The sequence below is a fragment of the Apis laboriosa genome, unplaced genomic scaffold (assembly GCF_014066325.1).
Source record: "Apis laboriosa isolate Shangri-la unplaced genomic scaffold, ASM1406632v1 scaffold49_cov149, whole genome shotgun sequence".
NCBI classification, from domain to species: Eukaryota; Metazoa; Arthropoda; class Insecta; order Hymenoptera; family Apidae; genus Apis; species Apis laboriosa.
In genome coordinates, this window is record NW_025223500.1 from 623,008 (window position 1) to 646,700 (window position 23,693).

Here is a 23,693-nt window from a genome sequence, read left to right on the forward strand (position 1 = left end):
CTAACAAATCAAATATTAATATTAATATAATTTATTAACAAATCAAATATCAGAATTTACATGTATCATTTTATTTATTCTGTGTTTTTAATATTTCCTAGATGAAATTAGTTTCTATATAATTGGTAATATTTATTATATAATGTCACATTTAACAACATAATAACTTGATTAAAAAAAATTTATACTATTATACAATATATATGTATCTATTCAATTACTATATCGATATTATTTAGTCAATTGTATGGTTAATTTTGAATGTGTCTATAATATCACAAATGATATAATCTTATCGTATGAGTATTAGGTCAATGTTAAAGGAGTATATAAGCCAACTGGTAGCCTAGAGTAATCATGTATTCAAAAGAAAACATTTGCAGAGGCAACATGGTAAGTAGAACAATAAACAATACTTTAAAATACAGAAAAATACAAAAGAAATATAAATGTTATATAAGTACCAAGAACACTATACTTATTTCATAAATTTACATGATTACAATAATTACAATGATTCAATATTAATATTTAATAATATTAATAACATTCAAAGTTATTATTATTTATGTTATTATGTTATTATTACATTTAATGTTAATATTATTTAAAATATTTCTATCTTTTTTAAATATTTTTATATCATTATTTACAGATAAAATTCGCTTTGGTTATTTTGGCCGTTCTTGCCGTGACCAGCCCTCTGGAGGCTTTCACAGTTCCACGTACTGGAAACGGTGCTCTTGCTGACGAATTGCAAAAATTTGTCGATCTAATTCCTATAAAAGAAATTATCGAAATTGTTCACCGATACAAAGCAGAAGATATTGAATTCCAACAAGTACTCGAGTACTTCCAATCATATGAATTCAAAACCTTAATCACTGAAATCGAAAGTATTCCTGAATGGATTCATATTCTGAACTATGCACAGAGTGCTGGTCTCGACGCATATTACCTAGTCAACAAGGTCAATGAATATTTACACTTGTCACCGCTCAAACCAAATTCCCGTGCTACCAGAAATATTGGTGGAATCCGTGGTTTCCTCGATGAAATCGAAGCTTTGATACCTACGGACCAACTCAAGTCCCTTTACCTGGAGAGAGTGGCTAACTCTGCCGTTTTCGCTGATTTCAACAGGATGTTGGGATCTCCTATCGCTCAAACACTCGTCAATAAGCTCTGCGCAAGCATAAACTTTAATAACTTCTTGACGAAGGCCAAGAATTACGGTGTCCGCTTTGATATTATAAGGGTAGACATGGAAGAACGTTTGGGACTTACAGTTCCTTGTTAATTATATATTAATAGTTTCTTTCTCTTTTTTTAAGTAGCTTGTTAAGTATGAATGTTAAGTTTAATAAATATGCATTTATAAAATATATCTCGCGTTATGTTATATCTCTCTTTAATATTCTTTTCAATTTTTTTTTTTGCATTCCTAAAAAATTTCATGATATTAAATCAGATAGAATATTAATTTCTTAATGATATCGCAAAATAAAACTATCTTTTCTTTTAAAGTAAAAACCAATGCATTGTTTCATTTTTTATAAATAAATATCGAGATGCTTAGATTAAAAATTAATTAATATGAAAGATATTTTAATTTAAATTTCATAAAACTTATCATGTAAAAATAAGAAAATAGATACATGATTATCATATATATATATATATATATGTTTGATCTGATATATATACATTTTCATAATTTTAACTAGAATCAATATTTCATTTCTTTTTCTTTTCTTTAATATATATATAAATATGTTCAAATTATCATTTTGAAATTTTTTTTCTATATATATTACCACTATTCAGTTTTAATTTTCAAGAAATTTGCAAAAAGTTTTCTCTAAACTTACCTTACGAATACATTGAGATTCTGGTATAGATGATTATTTAACAATGATCACATTCCTATATAACCCTAACCTAAACAATAAACAAAAAAATTAATGGGTTATAGGTTAGATAAGATTACATTTTATTGGTTTGTTGTTTAATGGTGATCGCATTCTTAATCTAAACAATAAAAGAGAAAAATTAATGGGTTGTAGGTTAGGTTAGATTAGATTAGATTAATTTTCATTGGTTTATTGTCTAACGATGTTCGCATTTCTATATATAGCTCAATTTAAACAATAAAAAAAAATTAATGGATTATATATATAAATTAGGTTTCATTAGTTTATTATAGTTTACATAATTCATCCTGAATTATTATTTTTTTTATTAAAAAACTATATTAATTTATCATAACTATTTATTATACTATATATATATATTTAAATTCATGTTATTTTATTATGTTATATTTTTTAACTTTTTAATAATTTTATCGTACTTTTATAGATATTTTTGTTATTTGCAAATTATTGATAAGAAAAAATTCATTCAAAAAGAATATATATATCAAATATTCAAATACAAATAATTATATATTTATTATAAGAAGCGAAATATTATAAGATATAAGCGAATAGGATGTATTATTAATTACAAATCAAGTTTATTCTTTGTAAATATCTTGAAAAAAATATCTAAAAACTAAAATAAAAAAATAGCAATAACATGTATAGAGAAAGATTCAGAATAATAATCTTGATAATATAATTTAAGGTTATTGAAATCGATAAGAAAGTTATACATTTGAATAATTTGTAACAACTTTTAAGAAATTGAAGTAGGATTTTTTTTATTTTTTCTTCTATTTTATTTACTTCAAATGAAAAATATACTGCCGGCATTGAAATAATTTAAAGTATATCACAAAAAAGTTATTATTGAACTTATGTCTTATATTTAATATAATTATGCTTATCATGTGCATGATTGCTGTATATTTAATATGTGTTTATATTTAGTGTTTCAAATTATTAAGTGATATTGCTAAAATGAATTAAATGATTACTTTTTCCATGCTTTATTATGTTTTAGTATTGTTCTTCGTTCATGTCTAAAAAATATTGATCATATAGTACATACATAAATGTTATAAAACATATACTAACTCTATATTAAATACACATATACATTATATTTCTGATTACGTACTTTATAATTATTGTAATGCCAATAATATACATATTTTATTTAATATTTAATAAAATGGCGAAAAAAAAATTATACGTTAATTTCTTAAAAATTAGAAGAGAGAGGGGAGATTTCTCTTTATAAAATGATTAAAACAACTTTTGAAAAAAATTTTTTAAATTTTGTAGTGTTTGAATTTATAAAATTTGAGAAAGAATTGAAGTATAAAATTTAAAAATTAATTTTGGTTTTAAATTTTTTTAACAAAAAACGAAATTTTAACAAAATCTTTGAAAAAATAAAGTTCAATAAAAGCAAATAAAAATAAAACTTTGCTCTTTAAAATGAGTCTAGACAAAATATCATACGATTCCTCTTTACACAGTTAGGAATTCAAAAATCGTTCAGACCAAATTTTATTATTTCTTTTATCTTTTCAAATAATGTATAATAAATTATGATAACACAAGCTAAACATTTTTAATTACATAAATATTTCGAAATATTATAAAGTAAATTAGTAAATATTATAATAAATAATAGTAACTTTAAATAAATACTTTAGAAAATACTAGAAATAATAAAATATCCAGAATTTATATCATTATTATACCATTTATACCATCTCTCTGTTGAATGAATGTCTGCTAAACTATTGATGATACAAAAAAATATTTTATTTGAAAATTTAATAATTTAATAAAGAGATCATATATAATATGATATAATTAATTTTTTGTACATATATATATGGAAAATTATGTTTTTTCAAATCGAATCACATTTTTTTATTACGCCATTTATACCAAAAACAATTGAAGAATAAATTTAAAGAATAAACTTTTTAAATCATGTATTTTTATTAAATTAGATATAACTTAATGTTTTTTGAAAGAATATTAAAATTTTCATAAAGCATAAAACTATAATTTAGGAGATGTTTTGATTTGAATTTTACATATCTTTTTAAAATCAATGTTTAAATATATTTTTTGTATTTCTTTAATTTGGGTATAGGGAATTATTTTATTTTTAAATGATCTAATAATCCTTTCTAGCATTTCTATAAACATTTTTTAATGATGATTCATTTCTAAATGATTTCTTGTTTCAAATTATGAGACATTGTATTTTAAAGTAGGTTAGAAAAAATTAATAAATAGGTTAGAAAAAATTGATTTTATTAAATTTCCACCAAGATTGTTTGATCTGATATCTTTATATATTTTTTATAGCAATATTTAAAAAATAAAACTATTAAAAAAATAGAAAAATAGAATAATTAAAAAATAAAACACCGCTTAATAATTTGAAAAGATTATTCAGGAATAAAAATTTTATATTTTAAAGATCTAATATTTTTTCACAAAAAACATATAACTATATGTTTCTAATATAATAAAAATATATGATTTAAAAAATAAAATTTGTCCTTTACTCATATATTCTCCATACACAAAAAATTTATGTCAAATTATCTATTTCTTGAAATTATTAAATTTTTATTTGAAACATTTTTTTGTATCATAGTTTTACAGATTTATGAATGAATTAATTTAAATAGGACATTGTATATATATAAAATTGCTAATGTATGCATATGTATGTGCGCATAGCTACATATTTTAAAAGTTCATGGAATAAGTGATTCAAAAGATAAAAGTCTTTAGGTTAAAAGGGTTAGGTCTAAGAAATTAATTTTAATAAAAATTAATAATAAAATTGTGATCACTGATATTTCCACATCAAAAAAAAAAAAAAAATTCATATCAATTCATATACTGTTCGAATAAAATCAAGACAATAATAAAGAAATAAAAAAAAATTGTGAATTTAAAAAATGATTGATTTATAAAAAAAATATAATTGATATAATTAATAATAATTATTTACTTTTTTTTACATTTTACATTATTTTTTTTCTTACAAGTTATCTTATATAATAAGATACAAGATTAATGATAAATTATTTGTACTAATATTAACAGAAAATAATGAATTATATTGAAAGTGAAAATTATATCGAATAATTATTTTCAATGTTTGCAATGTTTGCAATGTTTGCAATGTTCTAATGAAAAATAATTCCTAATATTTCAATAACTAAAATCATGAATAATTGAGAATTAATCCTGGATAATCAAAATTTCATTATAATACTGTGTAATACAATAAACCTAAGTAATTAATAAATAAATGTTATAATAATTACAAATATTTTTTATATCTTTTATAGTATACATTGAATAATATTTCTTTTTATAATTATTCGTAAAAAACTTTGTAAAATTCTAATGATTTGAAACATAATATAAATTTGCACATATAATACATATAATTTGAAATTATATATATATCATTTAAACGAAATAAATATATTATTATACTATATATTTTTTAAAAGCTACATATTTTTAAAAGCTATATACTATATATTTTTTAATAAACGAAAATTTTATTTTAAATTAAATCAATCTCCAATTAAATCAATCTCCAATTTATTTCTTTTCGTTTCTTTTCATTTATTTTTTTATTGTTTCATTCAGATAAAAAAATAGAAATTTTAATATTACGTCTAAAAAATATTAATATTATGTAAAAAATTTCAATTACATGATATAATTTTAATTTGGTATCAAATTCTATACAATTTTATTTTAGTTTTATTTATTTATCTAATATATTATATTTTATTATAATATATATATATTATAATATATTTATTTTAGTTATTTATCTAATATAAATTATATTAGATATTATATTATTTATTATTATATTTATTATTATTTAGACATTATATTATTTTTTTATTTAATTATAAAGCCATCTAAAAAATTTATGATTAAATAAAATTTTGAAATAATATTAAAAAAAAAAATTGTAAATGAAAATATAATATTTCGTGATAAATATAATATTATCTTTTTCTTCAACAATTTTCTTAACAATCATTTTGCAAATTACACTTTAGAATTTATTAGAAAAATTCAATTATTTCAAATAGAAATAACAATAGATAAAATTTCTCAATGTCATCTATATTATTTCAATTTAAATAGATATATTAAAAAAAAAAATAGAATATTAAATTAAAAAAAATATTAAGAGAAATTTGAATGCATAGTTTGTATGTTGGCCCGAAAAAACTACATAGAATAAAACAATTTATTTTATAATAAGTTAAAATAGAATAATGTATTTTATAATATCAAATAATCATATCAAAGATCTGGTAAATACATTTTTAGCTTGTTGTAAATATTCTATATTTAACCGAAATGCATAGAATGAAAAAATTTACTGTATCAAACAAAATGGTATTCATAAAGATGCTGCATTGTTTGGATTGCATGGATAGAAAGAGAAATAAAAAATAAAAAAGAATATTATTTTCTAGATCATAATATATAACCTTATGCATTTATTGTTTTAATATAAATCACAGGAACAGTTATTAAAAATATAATAAAAAAATATTTTTTTGTTACTAATTTTATAATAAACATGAGAATTTAAAAAACAATTATTTATTTTGTTTTATCGATTAATTAATCGATGAGAGTGATAGAAACAAAAATTACATGATGTTTATCTGGAAATTTCACAGATTTATTAATTTTTTTATTGATAATCAATCCTAAGGTACTAATCTTTGCAAGTGGCTTTAAAGTCAAGTGCACAAATAATGAAATCTTATCTTTCTTTCAGGTGACTCGAAGTCATCTTTTGAACGGGATATATATAAAGCTGAGGGAAAGTTCATTGGATATTATTGGCTACATTTAGAATGATCAAGGTAAGTTCAAGAATTATAATAAAATATTTTTTCATTTTGTAATAAAATATTATTCTACGCAATAATTCGTCCTTTAATCCGTTTCATATTTATCATCGTTTTCCGCATAAATAATTTTTTCGAAAGTAATTTTAATTTCGAATTTCGATACCGCGAATCAATGAATTTAATTTCAACGCATTGAAAATTTCTCTAAAATTAGTTCGAGATTGTTTGAAATGAAATGAATTTTGATATGATCAATTAATCGGTTCTCGTTAAACGCGTTAACATCGTTCCCTCTTCCTTCTATCTTCCTTCTCCCCATTTTCTAACACCGAAAATAGTTCTATTTTCTTGTATATCATTAAATTGATTTTATTATCCGTTTTACAGATGAAACTCCAAGTGATATTATTTACGACGTTCGTTGCGTTTGCAACGGTTAATTGTCATTTTCTTCCGGATTTCGGTAAGGGACCATTACATGAAGATATTCAATACTTCTTGGACATGATTCCCATGGAAAAGGTGATAAATACCGTTCTGGAATATGCCGCGAATGATGTCGAATTCCAAGATTTTCTCAAGTATTTCTCAACAACTGAATTCAAGGATATGATTGTCGATGTCGAGGCTATGCCTGAATTCCGTAGATTCGCGAATTACTTGCAAAATAACGGTGTTTTCATTTACGATGAATTGAATAAATTGAACAAGGTAATCGGAATTCCAGCCATTCACCAGTACAATTATAAAAAAATCACCGGTGGAGTGAAAGGTTTGTTCGATGACGTCAAGGCACTTATCTCCTATGATAAATTCATACATGGTTATGTGTACAAGATGAGGACTTCTGAGGCTTTCCGTGACTTCGTAGCCGAATTGAAATCTAAAGGTAACCAAGAATTTGCCGATGCTCTCTATGTAAATCAACGTTATTTGAACTTCCGTGCATTGATAATCAAGAAGGGCATTGATTTTGTCTTGATCGAAGACATTATTTACACCGTCCTTGGAGTTGAATTCCCAGTAATCGAAACCATGGAAACTTTCGCCTCTCAAGAATTGTCCAAAGATCTTCATGATTTCATGAATTTAATTGATAAAAATAAGATTTTAAATATTATCAATTCCTATTTGGAAGATGATGAAGTACAGAAAGCTCTTAAATATATGTATAGCGACGAATTCCATGATTTGGTTCGCATCGTTGAAGCTATGCCTGAATATCAAGATTTGGTAAAATTCTTGGAAAATTCTGGTCTGAACATGACCGAACTAATCAACAAAATCCATCATTTGTTCGGTATGGAAGACTACGTGCCGCCTAAAGTTAATATTAAATACCTATCCATGAGTACATACTCCAATCTTGGTGGAGTTAAAGCTTTGGTTGATGCTGTGAAAGCTGCTCTTCCATTGGACAAATTCAGAACTCTGTACGATGAAAAAATGAAAACATCAGCTGCCTTCAAAACCTTCATAGAAAAACTCCGCTCGGACGATTTCCAACACATCGTCAAAACCGTCTACAGTTCACCTATCTTTTTGGAAATGAGACAAAAGTGTATCGAAGCTGGATTGAATCTCGAACCACTCAGAGATTTGATTGAGAATGTTCTTGGCATTCATCTCCCTAGACCTTAAATCCATTCTAAATTCGTTATATGATGATAATAAATTTTTAAGTTTTGTTACAAAATTTTTTAAAAAATTTGTAAAAATTTTGTAAAAAAGCTCTAATCATTTAAATATTATCTCAATAAATTTCAAAATTGTTATAATTATTGTTTAATTATTATATTTATTTATCTCTTTAATTTTAATCTTAAGATAGAATTGTCAATTTATAAATTTAAAATAATATACTATTGAATATATATATATATTCAATTTTATTTAATCTAGAGATAGTGAATTAAATTCTATCTAGTAAAATATTGCAATTTCATTTTTTTTCTTTCATCTTTTCAATATCTTTATCTTTTCTTTTTTCTTTTTTTGAAACATGTCTAATTTTTTTGAATCATTTGTATTTATAACACTTTTTATTCTCTTCTCTCTTCTTTAAAATTATCTTCATCTTTTCTATATTCTATTCAAAATATTTTATTTATCTTTTTTTATTTATCTTTTTCGTCTTTATTCAAAACTATATTTATCTTTATCAACTCATATTATTCTTTTGTATTTTATCATAAATCACAGGATATCATCTTTTCTTCTTTTCTTCTTTAGAAATCTTTATCTTTATTTTTTTATCGTGTCTATATCCTGATTTTCTTTTTTCCTGTTTAAAATTATTTTGATCTTTATTCTTTGTATTTTATTTATTTACAACATTTTCTTTTTTTTCCTCTTCAAAATTTTGTTTCCACTTGCAACATCCTTCATTCTCTTCTTTTCTCTTCTTTATATGCGGTTATTTTTTTTATGATTATTATGTTTATTAATAATATTCTTTTCTTTATTCCTTTCTTTTCTTTTCTTCGAAACTATTTTTGCTTTGTTTCTTTTGTCATATCTATAATATTTCATATCTTTCCATATCTTCTCCCTTTTTTAAAATTATTTTTATTTTTATTTTTATCTTTTTTATTATGTCCATCTGCAACATCTTTCATTTTCTTGTTGTTTTCTTAAAAAATATCTTTGTTTTCTATATTCATATCCATTAACAACATTTTTTACATTTTTATTTCTTTTATACTTTTCTTTCAATATTTCTTTCCTTGATCAATTTTTCGGTTCTTAACCTTCATACATCCGAATATCATTTTATTTCTCTTTTGTCTTTTATATCGTTCAGTCTTCTTATAATTTTTCATTTTGACGCACCAATGGCGAGTTCCGAGGCTTATTAAATTGTAACAATTTTAATTAGAGAAGCGACGTGCACCGGCTTGTTTCTCCCCTTGTTCGTACTTCTCTTGGTTATTACCTAAGAAGAACGAAATGATAGGGACTCAACCCGGTAGTAACAGGAAAGATGCCTCGGTTAAGACGCCCCTTTAGTTTCCTTTTAAAAGTTAGCGCCACGTGCTCCAACATGGTCCTCTTTTATTTATCAAATCGCTGCCGTTACCACTCGAAGCTATTTGCCGCACACGGTACCCGTTTGTTTTCTCGTTTAATCGGCGAAATTTCCGTTGTGTTAACGAACTACCTTTCTTCCACGAAAGATGAAATCGATCAACGTTCAAGAAATTCACACAATTTAAATCGATCTTAAGTTACTTAAGGGATGAAAGAAATTAAATAAGAAATTATTAATGGATTAATTGAAATAAATCTGAATAATAGATTTCATTCGTGAACTTTAGTTGTGAACTTTAAGTTTTACTTTATATGAAAACGTTAATTTTGTTAATTATGTTTTTCTTATTGTTCTTATTATATTTCAAAATATTATTGTTATATGTTCATTTACAAAAAAAATTAAAAATATGATATTATATTTTATTATACACTGTATTTTTTAAATAAAACATTTTTTCATAAAACGAATAATTTATTTATTTGAGTTATTTAAAGTTGTATATATTAGGTTGTCATGTTATCTTGTAGAAAAAAATGATTCGATTTCATTTGATTAATCCAATTTTACTAGAGATTTTTTTATATTCTTTTTTTTTTTGTTAAATCTTTTATTTATTATATTTATTTTTAATTTATTTTTAAATCTTTAATTATTATATTTATTTTTAATTTCAGGCCTTTTAAATTAATTTTAATAATTCGTTTTTATATTTTTTATAAGCAGATTTCAATTTGAAATCTTCTGCTCATAACGAGATTTAGTAATTAGTATTTTATTTCATTCTTTGAAAAATTTTCATTGTTTTTGAAAATTTTAAGAAGATCATTTTTTCAATTTTTTTTAAATATCTATTTAAATTAGATATATCTATTTAAATATCTATTTAAGTTAGATCAAAATTCAATCGTTGGATTGTGAAACATTATAATATATCGTGCCTTGCAATACGTATTCCTTTGTCTTTAAGTAATCATAAGATAAATATTTGAATTAAATTTATTACCAGGATATTCTGCAAAAATATATTTTCTGATTTAAAAGAATAATAATAATTTTATATATTCACTATATTTTTCTATATATTTTTTTTTTTTAATCATTTGAACTATTTTCTCCAAATTATATTTTTATGATAAACTTCATCGATCCCTATTCGAAAAACGCTTATACTCTTTGAATTCTTTCATCTCAAAGGATTCTTCGGGACATATCATATCAGCCAATAATATTGTAAATTTTTATTTTGATTGTATGACTCCTCTAACTTAAGAAAAATTTCTTGAATTGAAAAAGAATGCTGCAAACATTGTTCCCGAGAACGCTATTCTACAAGTATTTATTATAAATTTCTTCCAAAAGAATGCTGATATTAAAATTAATAAGAAAGAAGGTTAGAAAATATTGTCTCAAATCCAAAGATCATATTCAGACTTTAACCACGCCGAAATGTTTCTAAGAAATATATAATCTCAAAAAATTTTTCATGCAACATTATTATATATTTTTTGTTAAATTTCTTAATAATGTATTAAAAACTTCATTTTTCTTTCTTTGCTTTAAATAAGACGAAAATAATCTTTAATATAAATGTTGCTAATATGTATGAATTATAGATTTTATGTTTAGAATTAAAGAATAAATTGAAATAATGATAAACTTTATATTATTGAATAATGCAATAAGAGATTATGTATAACTTATCATCGAATCTATCATCGAATATCATTTTGTCATGTACACATATATTGTAATTAATGATTTTTTGCATAAACATAATCTGTGTGTAATTCTAATTTCATAATAAATTTTCTTTTAATTTTTCTTCTCAGTTTTTTTAATTTAACATGTTTTAAATTTCTTTTTGATATTCTAGTTTCGCAGATTTATTTAAATCTTAATTCATTTTTTTATGTTATTTTCTGTATTTAATATTTGTTTCGAATACTTTAGATTTTACATTTTATATTGTATCCTTTTTTAGATTTTACGTTGAATTCTTTTTTTATGTTTTAAACATTTTCATGTTTCTAATTTATTTAGTATTTATTTTCATATTTTTTTCTTTAATTTTTCTAATTTATATTTTTTTATATTTTAAAGATTTTATAACCTTTGCTTTTTTCGAAATTTATATTAATATTTAAAATTTTATGTTCAGTTTATGTTCTATTCAACTTTCAAATTAATTATGCTTGTTATATTTTTTATAGGAGAGTCTCATGCGTAATTTTTTTTTTTTCGCGCTGAGATTTAATAATTGGCATCGTTTTCTAAAACATAATTTTTGAAAAGAAAAAATAATATATATTAAAAATATTATATTTAAAAAACTCATTAAAAATCAATATTAATTGCAAGAATTATACATATCTATAATATTTAAGTCTTGCGAAATTCTTTTAATTTAATTCTTTTAATTTAGATAAAATTATAAATATTATATAAATAAATAATATATATAATAAATATTATAAATATTATATCTTTTTGCACTCGATTGATGATTCTTAGACTTAGATTGATATAGCAATTCGAGCATTTATTCATAAACAATATTTATATATAGTTGATTTTTTTAAAATATCGCTTTATGAATAAATTTCTAAACTTCATACGTAATCTTGTAAAATATAGAATAATATACTACCAAATAGCTAGAATTTCTTATTTCAAATTAGATCGTGGATCGGACTGCATTTTTGACATTAATCAACAAGTTTGATAGTCGTAGCAATAGAAATATTATTTCTATTGCTATCAAAACAAATATTATTTTTTAAGTTTTGTAGCATAGAATATGGTAATGAAATTAGTTCAAATGAGATGAGTTTGATTTTTTGCTATTGAATAACAAAATTATTTTTATTCATAAAGAAATTGACGATAGAAAGAAGAAAAACAACGATGAAAATAGAGATAAAATAACAGAAAGCGAATAGAAGAATAATAGACAATGAATGTGAGAGTATGTTAGAAATTAAGAAAGAGTGTAAGGTTTGCTCTTAACGAAATAAGAAAGATGAAACAATATTTTATTGACTTGCCCTAACAAACCAAGGATTCATTTTGGCGATTGTTTTATAAAATATTACACAAAACAACAATATAAAGTTTAATATTCAACAAATTTTCTTTCTTTACATGTCAAGTTATATAAAATATTAAAATATAAAATATAATTCTATACGGTAATTTGTGTCTGAAATTATTTTGAATTAGCTGTTAAAAATTGAACATGCGGAAAATCGACTTGAGTTGTTAATTCAACCGAGCGAAAAAAACCTCGAATGCAAAAGAATATATCTTCATATTTATAATTAGATGTCTATTTTTGATTAATTTTCGTGTTAAATTTTCTTTTTTATATTTTAATTTCTGTAACTTTAACTTTTAACTTTTATATTAAATCAATCTTAATAATTTATTCATAATATATTCTTTATACGTTATGAATATGAATCTTATGTATATCATTTCATTATAATAAAATAAATAAGTATTTTTATAATATATTGTTTAAAAAAAAATATTAATCTTCTCAAAATAACATCAAACATTTCTTGTGAAATTCGAATTTATTTATTTTTCTTAATTAAAATTATTTTAAATATTTTAAAAAATTATTTTTAATTATTTATTATATATCATATATATTAAAAAATTATTTGATATAAAATTATTTATGGGAATTAAAAATTTCTGTTGATTCATTAATAATAAAAAAAATTTAATAAAGTCATGTTATGTAGTTTATATTATATTGTGTTAGATATATATATATATTTTCTTATTTTTAAATGTACATGTAAAACAGGGTTTTTTTAATTAATAAAATTTTTATTGAATAAAATTTCTATAATGTAAATATCAGAGAAATATTTAATTATAAGATGTTAATAAACTTTAATTTTAAATTCACCATTTTAAGAGCATATTAAAATCTTTGATTTGTTGCGCGATCGGTATTTTAGAAGATTAGATCATTGATCCACAAATACACAAATCTATTTTATATCTCTTTACTGTGAGTTTTCATTTGTGAGTTTTCATTTGTCGATAATTATCGATTAATTAATTAATAATACATGTATGTGAAGTAATATTAATAAAATTTTAAAATTTAGAAATTCTAAATTATGTTTATAATTATATCAAGATGAATTATTTTCTTTAAATATGATAATTATTATAGATTACTTTAAAAATATATTTATTAAAATTTTAAATATTTTTAATTTATTGGAATTTAATTTAATGAAAATTGTATTAAATATTATAAAATAAATATATAATTAAATATCTTCTATCATTATTAATTTCAATTTAAAATCAGATAATTCAATATAATTTAATATTCAATTTACATATTAATACAATTGATACTTCTCATTTGTAATATTTGCATTATTTGTCATCTAAAATTTTCGTATTTTCACAATAATAACGATTTCATGATTCGTGAAATATAACATAGAGGACGCCACATAAATACAATTGTATATTCATCATTGATGTTTATCATTCCAAGATGAAGCTAATTTATCAATTTTATATCAACTATCGATAAATATATTTAGAAGATTTGTTTTATTTTAAAATCATCAAATTTTCATTGTCTGATATAATTTAACAATTCAATAAATATAAAACAATATGATATATTATTTTCATCTTTCGAATGTTATAGTAAATAACATAATAATATATAAAATTAACTTATACTCATATAGTATACAAGTGCATAAATTATACATTTATATTGAATATAATTTATTAAAAAAGTTATTAAAGTTTATTAATATGTTTATATATATATATATATATATATTTATATTTTTATAATATAAATATATATTTTATAATATAATATAAATATATACATTATGCATATATTTATATGTTTATATATTATATATATATATATATATACATATATATCAATAATTTAGCAAATAAATAATTCAATAAATTAAAATTAGTAAAATAAAAATTCATTTTGTTTACAATTTTTATATAATACAATATAAGAGAAATACATATATGTTACATTTAAATATTTCTGTAATATTTACATTATAGAAACTTTATTAATAAAAATTTTATCAATTAACTATTTCATAGATAAAGAGATGAACGTTTAAAAAAATTTTAATATGTTTCTTTTTATCGTTATTTATAAAAAGAAACATTTAAATATTATATAATTTTTACTTATATAATTTTATATAATTATATAATATTACTTATATAATTTTAAATATTATATAATTTTATATTATGTAAAAAATTAAATAAGCAAATAATTATCATTTATTTTAATATGTATAATTATCTTAAATATAATAAAATTTCATTAAAATTAATAATTAATGTTCGTTGTAAAAAACATTATATATATATATATATATATATGTGTTTCATATATATGTGATATGAGATAGCGAATAGTATAAATTTAATTTAAAATATATAAATTTAATTTAAATATAACAATATACATACATATATACAACAGCAATTATAGATAATATGAAATCATGTAATTTTATATGAAATCATGTATATTTTTCGCAATTCATTTTCGAAACTTTCTTGTCATGAAATGAATTATTTATTATCTATTAGACAATTAAATTTGGAGCGACTCTCTTGTGTCTGATTTTCATCGATTATTTCAAATAATCTTATCAGAAGAAATAGGCTGGATTCATAGTAGTATATAAAATGCAATGATGAAGTATTTTATGTTAGAATTTTATCAATATTACTACCTAAAAAAGCATACGTCTAAAGGTAAGCAATCTGAACTTCAGATTATCATAATAACAATTTACGTATAATCAAATTACGTATTATTATAATAATTAATTATCATAATTCATATCTCTAATTATTAATTAATAATTCATATTATTGTGATGTTAATTGAAATTTTTTATTTCTATATTATTCTATGTACATTATGCTTCAGAACATTTCTGTTAATCAACAAACATAAATTACAATGGTAGTGTGTAAATATTAAAAATTAGATTTCATTAATGATAAAGCATACAATCAACAACAAAGTTTTATAAAAAAATTTATTAAATCCAAAAATTCTAATTTTAATGAAAGTTTATGTATCATAATGAGTTATATGTGCAATAATTTTTTTTTTAATGGAAAATCTCTCTGAAAGCAAGAAATCAATCTGTAAATTTCCAAAAATTTTTTTTTTTATTTTGTTATCTTTTAATTATAATTTTTTCTAGAAATATTTTTTATTATATGATAATAGAGCATTAAAATGTAAAACATTTTCATTCGAATATAGCAAAATTATATTTTAAAAATATTGAAATTTTAAGTGTCGATTTCAATCGAAACAATATTTCACTAATAAAAAAATTGTTCTTTTTTTAATTCATTATTCCTTAAATAAAAAATTTCTATAAAAAAATTATCTATTATTAGTTTTTGTCACAACTATTAATTGAATTCACGCAAGATTTATGAACATTTGTGCAATTGTTATAACAATCATAATCATCGAATAATGTTAATTATTTTCCAATTATATTATAGATGAAATTCTTTTTCGGAATTGTGACTTTAATCGCCGCAGTCGGTCATCTTAATGCCTACGTAGTACCAAATCTTGGCTCAGGTGCACTGGCTCAAGAATTCCAATATTTCCTAAACATCATACCCATTGACAATGTGATAGAACTTACAAAAGCATATCTGGTTAGAGACAAAGAATTTCAATGGATCATGTCCTTTATACAATATGATGATATAAAGAATTATATTGAAGATTTGGAAAATATGACAGAATTCCAGAATCTTATGAATTATTTGCAAAACAATGGCCTCGACGCTTATACTATTTTGGAAAAATTGAAAGAATCCTTAAAAGAAGAACAAGTGTTAGTTTCGTCTGATTCTCAGATCAAGATCACTGGAGGTATCAAAGGTTTCATTAAAGATCTCTCGAGCATCTTGCCAGTATTCGATTGGATGAACATGTATGAATACAAGATTGAGACCTCTGAAGTGTTTAAAAATTTTGTAGAGGAACTCTTTGATTCTCAATATGAAGTTTTATTCACAAGCACTTTTACAAATATCCATTTCCAGACGATGTTAAAACAACTTAAACATCTTAACGTTGACAGCGAAACATTCCACGTAAACTTTGTTACCTTCCTCATTATTAAAGGATTGATTCATCATTATTTTTAATTAATAGTATTTTTAAATAATAGAATAAAAATATATAAATCTATTTATATAATTTTCACAGTGTATTGAAGCTTTATTGACAGTATATAGTATTATTAAATATAATTATTATCTATTAAATAAAAAAAGTAAAAAAGTAAAATAAAATTTATTAAATTAAATACAATATAATTAATAAATTTAATTTAATAAATAGTGTGTATTTTGATATTGATAAATGAATAAATGAATTGATTAATGAATTTTTGTTTTTTTAATTTTTATCCTGTTATAGATAGGAAATATTTAAAAAAATTTAAAAACTTTCAATTTTTTATGAATTGAAATTTTATTACCATGATTTTTGAATAATAAGTTTTTTAATTTTAAATTAACTTTGAATATATATAAGCTTGAGATCATATATCTTGAAAATTAATTTTCTTTTTTTGTAAAAATTCTTTAATTGCATGCTATTAGTTTTGCATGTTTTATTCCTAACATAAGTTATATCATAATCAAAAATTGGAATGATAACTGTAGATATCTGTCATATCGATGTCTAATCAAATTAATGTTATAGATGAAAATAATGAAATCATAAACTTATCAGATAATAGAATAATGAAATCATAAACTTATCAGATAGAATATCGAAATTGAAAAAAAGAGATAACATAACAGAATCTTCAGAATGTAAAATTATATGATAATAAATAATATATTTTTAATTTATACTTTTAAAATTTAATTTTTAAAATTTTACTTCTATATTATACTAAATATTTGTTTTTCAATCTTAATAATATAATTATTAAGAAATAAAATATTTCTTATCATTTTTCAATTAGAATAGCATAAGCAAAGAAAAATTGAATATACATATAAAAAAGAATTATATGAATATAATAATTTTTTTTAAATAATTTAAGAGATAAAGATAAAAGATAAGATTATATAATAAATGTTTTTTTTATATTTTTTTCATTTGCAATTAAACGTTTATAACGTTTTTTGTATTTAAGACATTTATGTATGACGTATGAGATACTAATTGAAATAAAAAATATTTAGAATTTCAAATGAAATTAATTGATCATATGAAAAAAATAGTGAATATTTATCATTTATTATAAAATATGAATAAATCTATTAATTACTTATTATTGGCTGATTAGATAATAAATGGTTGTAGTGGATCATTCTAATAGTCACAATCTATTATTTAATATAATAATTCTAATAGTTGAAACAGTTGAAATAATTTTTTAATTTGAAAAATTGTACATCACAAATTATATTAATATTATATATTATATTAATATTATATTAATTTTAATTTAAAAGTTTAAAATTAAATAAATTGCTTTTATTAAATTAAATATCTTTTTACTCATTAAATATCTTTCATTTTAAATATCAAATAAAAAGAAGATATAATTTCTTTAAATAAAGTAATAAATAAAATTTGAAAATAAACATATTTTCAATTATTTTAAAAGTAAATTAACGAAAGTTAAATCAATTAAACTATAAAATTTACTATAAATTTGGTTCTTATAAAATTAAATATTAATCATATATTTGCTATGACTATTATAGTATAATTAAGAAATATTTTTTAAAAAGTAAAATTATAATTGAGTTTTCTAATTACTTAAATATTTTAAATAATTTATTTATTAAAAAATTTTATAGATGGATAAAATAGAAATTGAATTATTTAATATTGTTTATTTAATTTAATCTAATAATTAATAATTATGCAATATCTGTATATAAGTGAAATTCTAAAATAAATATCATACTTTTTTCATTTTTGTAATTTTTTTTTTGTTTTTCTTATTTCATGATCAAAACTTCAAAGAGCAATGAAGTATGCATAAAAACAAATAAAAAATTGTAGTGAATTTTCAAGTAAATATACATAAAGAAATAATATTTATTAAATTTTCTAATAAATATTTAAAATACGCAAAATACATAGTAACATTAAATTTCAAATAAATCTTAATGTAATCTTAAGTCTGCCTATGACCTATTTTATTTTCTTTTTATTTGTATTTAATATTTAATATTATTTTTGCAAATTCATGTTTTCAAGGTTTATAAAAGACGAAGAAATCACAAAAATATCGGTTCAGATTTAAAAAGAATTATGTGATAAATGCGTTTTTGAAGAACATAAGCGTTTAAGCGTTAATTGTAATCAAAGATGACAATTTAAAAAAAAAAAATGGCACTTTTTCAGAAGAAAATGGAGATATGTTTGAAATATATAGATAATTCTGGATTTTAAATAATTATTGATAAAGATATGAGTGTTTCAGAGTATCTTCAGTCAAAAGATAATCGAAATTGCTCATAAAACTTGTACCAAATGCCAAGACTGAATTTTGTTGGTTTGATATTGGTTTATTTTTTTAATAATAATATAAAACTAGTCTTTCTTTTAAAAGTCTTTCATTTATTTATTTAATTATTTAATTTGAATTAAATAAGAAAATGATGAAAACAATATTATAATGATATTTATATTATTTTTATATTTGGATATATAATGTATTTGGATACAAATACATTTTATATTTTATATATTTATATATTTGTTATATTTATATGTTTATATATTTGTATTCTAGATCAATTTAGCGGATTAATAATAAATTAGAACTCTTATATTATAGTTTTTTTCGATTTCTGTGTGTTTTTATATATGAATACTTTTTATATATGAATATATATTGTATTATATTCTCTTTTTATTCTCTTTTATATATTATATAATTAGTATATTAAACATTCAAAGTTTATAGAATAATAATTTATAAGTTTTCTAATAATAATTAATTAATTAATTTTTATAATTAATGACTTTGAATATTTAATACATAGATTCCAATCAATGAAATAATCACAAGTATATTTCGAAAAATTTAAAGCTTTTTCCTTTAAAATAAAACAAATATTTGAAACATCAAATAAATATTAGTATTTAGTATGATAAAATTTTTTACAATTTACTAAAAAATTAGTATATAATTACTAAAATTAATATAATAATTATATATTTATTTTTATTTATTTATATTTAATAGTTTACAAATATATACTTATTAATAAAAAATAAAGTAATAATTTAATTTATATATATAATAATAAATATAATAATAATTATATATATTTATATATATATATAATAATTTAAATAAAAATTTTGATAATTCTTAATGTTGAAGCATGATATATTATGACAATATTATATTATGACAATATTATATATTTATATTTATAATTTTTATAATTTTGTTTCATATTATTTTTATAATTTTATTCTGAATTCGTTAGTTTGGAAAATATAGAGCATATTCAAAAACTTATTAAATTGAATTCAATAAATCAAATTCAACTGAGAGTTTTTTTAAGATGCATTTCGAAAATAACATCAATATTTTATCATAAAAAAAATATATTATAATACGTGCATGATAAAAAATGATAATAAAAAAAAAGTAAATATTATTAAAAGAAGCAGCAATGATTGCGATTTCCACAATTTGTATTTAATAAATTATGATTATTCTTTAAAGAATTCGCCATTTGCCGACATTATCTTCTGTTATGTAATCTGTCAATGTTACGTGACTAACAAGGTTATGCATTTCTTTAATCGATAATAAAAATATTCAAATTATATTATATATTATTTACGTGAATTTTTTAATATTTCATAATTTTTTATAAATATTTTTTAATATTTATTTTTTAATATTTCATAATTTTTTAATAAATTGGTAAATATAAAATAGATATTTCATTGAAAATGTCGAAATGCGACTTCTATTTAAAAATTATAAGATATTTATTATATTTGTTTAAAATATAAATTTTCTGATAAAAAACGATAGATATATTTTCCATTTTATTCAGATAATTTTTTAATTAATATTAATAATAATTATAATTAAAACAATAAATAATTTTTGATCAATTTTTTCAATATTATAAATTATATATCAACAATTTTTATTAATTTTTATTAATTTAAAATGAGAAAACTAATTAGATATAAAAATAAATAAATAAGATTATTAAGATTACAATATTTTGATTAAATATTTGATACTTCAAAAAAACTTTGAAATTAAAGATTTAAGAAAACAACAATTTTATATGTAATATAAAAAAAAGTTTTATATGTCATTTTAATATGATATTTGTCAATGAAAAAAAAATTAAAATAAATTATGAAATTCTCTATATAGTTTATTATTGTTTCTTTGATGTTATATTATTTATAATTAAAATAATTTTCAAAATAATACATAGATATTTTATTATGTAGACATATATGAATAATATCGAATTTTTTTAATCAAAAAATGTATATTACTTTGTTCATAATTTTCTTTTCCATAATCCTATCAAAATTTCGAAAAGCATCATGATATTGACATCTTTAACTATTTAATTTATTAATTAAATTTAGTTGAACTAAAAATATATATAGATATTTTATCATATTACAAATTTACGTCATAATACGTGTACGATATGAGATGATAATTGAATACAATATTGTAAAACGTGATTATTTCAATACAGTTGTACTATGTACTATGTAATCGATTAGGATTACTTGATTCTTCACATTATCATTTATTATTTAATCTGTCAATATTACGTGATCAATATATCTTTTTAATTTTTTCAAAGAAAAAATTTATATATATCATATATATCGTACATTTTTGCAAAAGTTTAACGTTATATATGTAAAAATATAAAAACAACTTTCGTGTGATTTTACATTAAACTAATTTTATTGTTCCATATTCTATAAAATAAAAATATTCTTTAAATGTTATTTTCATAATATTTTCACTTCAAATAATCAAAAAATTATCTAGATTTTTAATATAATAAAAAATTTAAAATATAAATTTTAATTATAAATATTTGTTAATTTATAATTTAATCAATAAATATTGTTTCTCTCTCTTTCTCTCTTCATTCTAAATTGCCTATTATGTTTCTCATTTTACTTCATAATAGACATGAATACAGTTTTGAAAAGAATTATTACGAAACTCAGTTGACTTCGTAGTCTTACAGCACATAACTATGACACGTGCGTATTAATCCACTAATATGTCAATTCCAGTTAAATTTTTGTCATAAAGTAAATTAAAATTTCTCGTAACCATATCCAGAAATCTTCTATTCCACTGTACCCCGTGTCAAAGAGATAATATCCGAACATCATAACCTAATTTCATTCTTGTGTTCATCAAAGAACGCATAAAATTTAATAAAAGAAACATTTATCATTGTATGATGGCCCAAATCTACTCAGTCACTCTAAACAAGATCCCTCGTTCGTTGATACCTTAATCACGCAAACTTTCCCATTCGTAAGTTCCTTGAGTGTTTAAAGCTTTAACATAGCTAAGCAACATTGTTCGAAAATTCAAACTTATTATTCGTTTTTCTCTACATTATATCCAGACTTTGATCAACGAACCTTATCAATCGCTACATATTAATATCGTGCCTCAAACAAACTGCATCCGAAGAAACAAATTCTTTCAAATCATACAATGATTTCCTTCTAATTAAAAACTGAAGGATTAATCTTCCAAAAGAGATGAATCCACAAATCATGCTGGTCAGTGTGGTGGCAGCTGCTTCGATCGTTTTTTTCGGATTTCTCGCTTATCGGATGAGATTACAATCCAACTATCCCGATCTAGTTAACGTGCCACCATTGGAGGACAATAGTTCTCTCGACGAAGATCTCAAAGATATTTTGGCGTTCATCCCCATGGCCGAAGTACAACGAATCATTGAAAGATATATGAAATATGACGCTCAGATCGGCGACACAGTGAGCTTTGTGAACGATCAGAAGAGATTTATCTTACGCGAATTTCAAAATATGCCTGAAGCCCATAAATTGATTTCTTTCTTGCGTCAAAACGGATTGGACGTAGATTCTTGGCAAGACAAGATACGATATTTTTGGAAGATGTCACCTAGGTTTATTAAATACGAACCGAGTCTGGCGAACGGAGGCCTGACTGTAATGATCAATAAAATCTTGGAGACCATACCTATGGACGAGCTGCACGAACTATTGCGACAGAAAGTTAAATACTCGGCGAGTTTTCGCAGATTTCTGCTCGCATTGAGGTCAAAAGATTTCCGGGAATTTTGCACTGCGCTCGAATCCAACGATGTGCTGCATCATCATTACTTTTGGGCGAAGGAGGGCGGTTTAGAGATCACATTCGCGATCGAACTGTTCAACGAACTGTACGTCTATCTTACACAAACTTTGATCACTTAAGAATTGTTATGAATTCGATTATTGAATAAAATATGATAAACTTATACATTATTTAAGTCACGAAAAAGTCAAAGTGATCAATCTCATTGGGATTAATCGTTCGAAAAATAAATCGTGTAAAAGAGAAAGAAATTCTTGTTCGTGGATACTAATATTGAGAAATTAATAAGAAAAAAATTTTATGGAGAATGAAGTTGATCATTTGATCTTTGATTTGTCGTTTATTTTATTTTTATAGAAGAAAGGAATATATTTTTTATTTCTAACTTGTGTCT

At 21.0% G+C, this 23,693-nt stretch overlaps 3 protein-coding genes across 3 annotated transcripts; all 3 read left to right on the forward strand.

Annotated features, from left to right (window-relative positions):
- Nucleotides 1–357: 357 nt before the first annotated feature.
- Nucleotides 358–1,347, forward strand: LOC122716913 (protein G12-like). The gene is made up of 2 exons (XM_043940429.1): nucleotides 358–393; nucleotides 656–1,347. The coding sequence occupies exons 1-2, from the start codon at nucleotides 358–360 to the stop codon at nucleotides 1,298–1,300; spliced, it is 681 nt and encodes a 226-aa protein (XP_043796364.1). The 3' UTR covers nucleotides 1,301–1,347.
- A 5,470-nt stretch (nucleotides 1,348–6,817) lies between these two features.
- Nucleotides 6,818–8,607, forward strand: LOC122716778. Its single transcript, XM_043940153.1, has 2 exons — nucleotides 6,818–6,841; nucleotides 7,217–8,607. The coding sequence occupies exons 1-2, from the start codon at nucleotides 6,833–6,835 to the stop codon at nucleotides 8,468–8,470; spliced, it is 1,263 nt and encodes a 420-aa protein (XP_043796088.1). The 5' UTR covers nucleotides 6,818–6,832; the 3' UTR covers nucleotides 8,471–8,607.
- Nucleotides 8,608–16,430: 7,823 nt separating this feature from the next.
- Nucleotides 16,431–23,418, forward strand: LOC122716914. Its single transcript, XM_043940430.1, has 2 exons — nucleotides 16,431–17,074; nucleotides 22,698–23,418. Exons 1-2 carry the CDS (start codon nucleotides 16,431–16,433, stop codon nucleotides 23,416–23,418), a joined length of 1,365 nt encoding a protein of 454 aa, XP_043796365.1.
- The last annotated feature ends 275 nt before the right edge of the window (nucleotides 23,419–23,693 follow it).

Coding starts and splice junctions, on each gene's coding strand:
- LOC122716914 (XM_043940430.1), top strand. CDS start 16,431: ATGAAATTCTTTTTCGGAATTGTGACTTTAATCGCCGCAGTCGGTCAT. Junction 17,075..22,697: donor CTCATTATTAAAGGATTGAT/TCATCATTATTT, acceptor TAAAAACTGAAG/GATTAATCTTCCAAAAGAGA.
- LOC122716913 (XM_043940429.1), top strand. CDS start 358: ATGTATTCAAAAGAAAACATTTGCAGAGGCAACATG. Junction 394..655: donor ACATTTGCAGAGGCAACATG/GTAAGTAGAACA, acceptor CATTATTTACAG/ATAAAATTCGCTTTGGTTAT.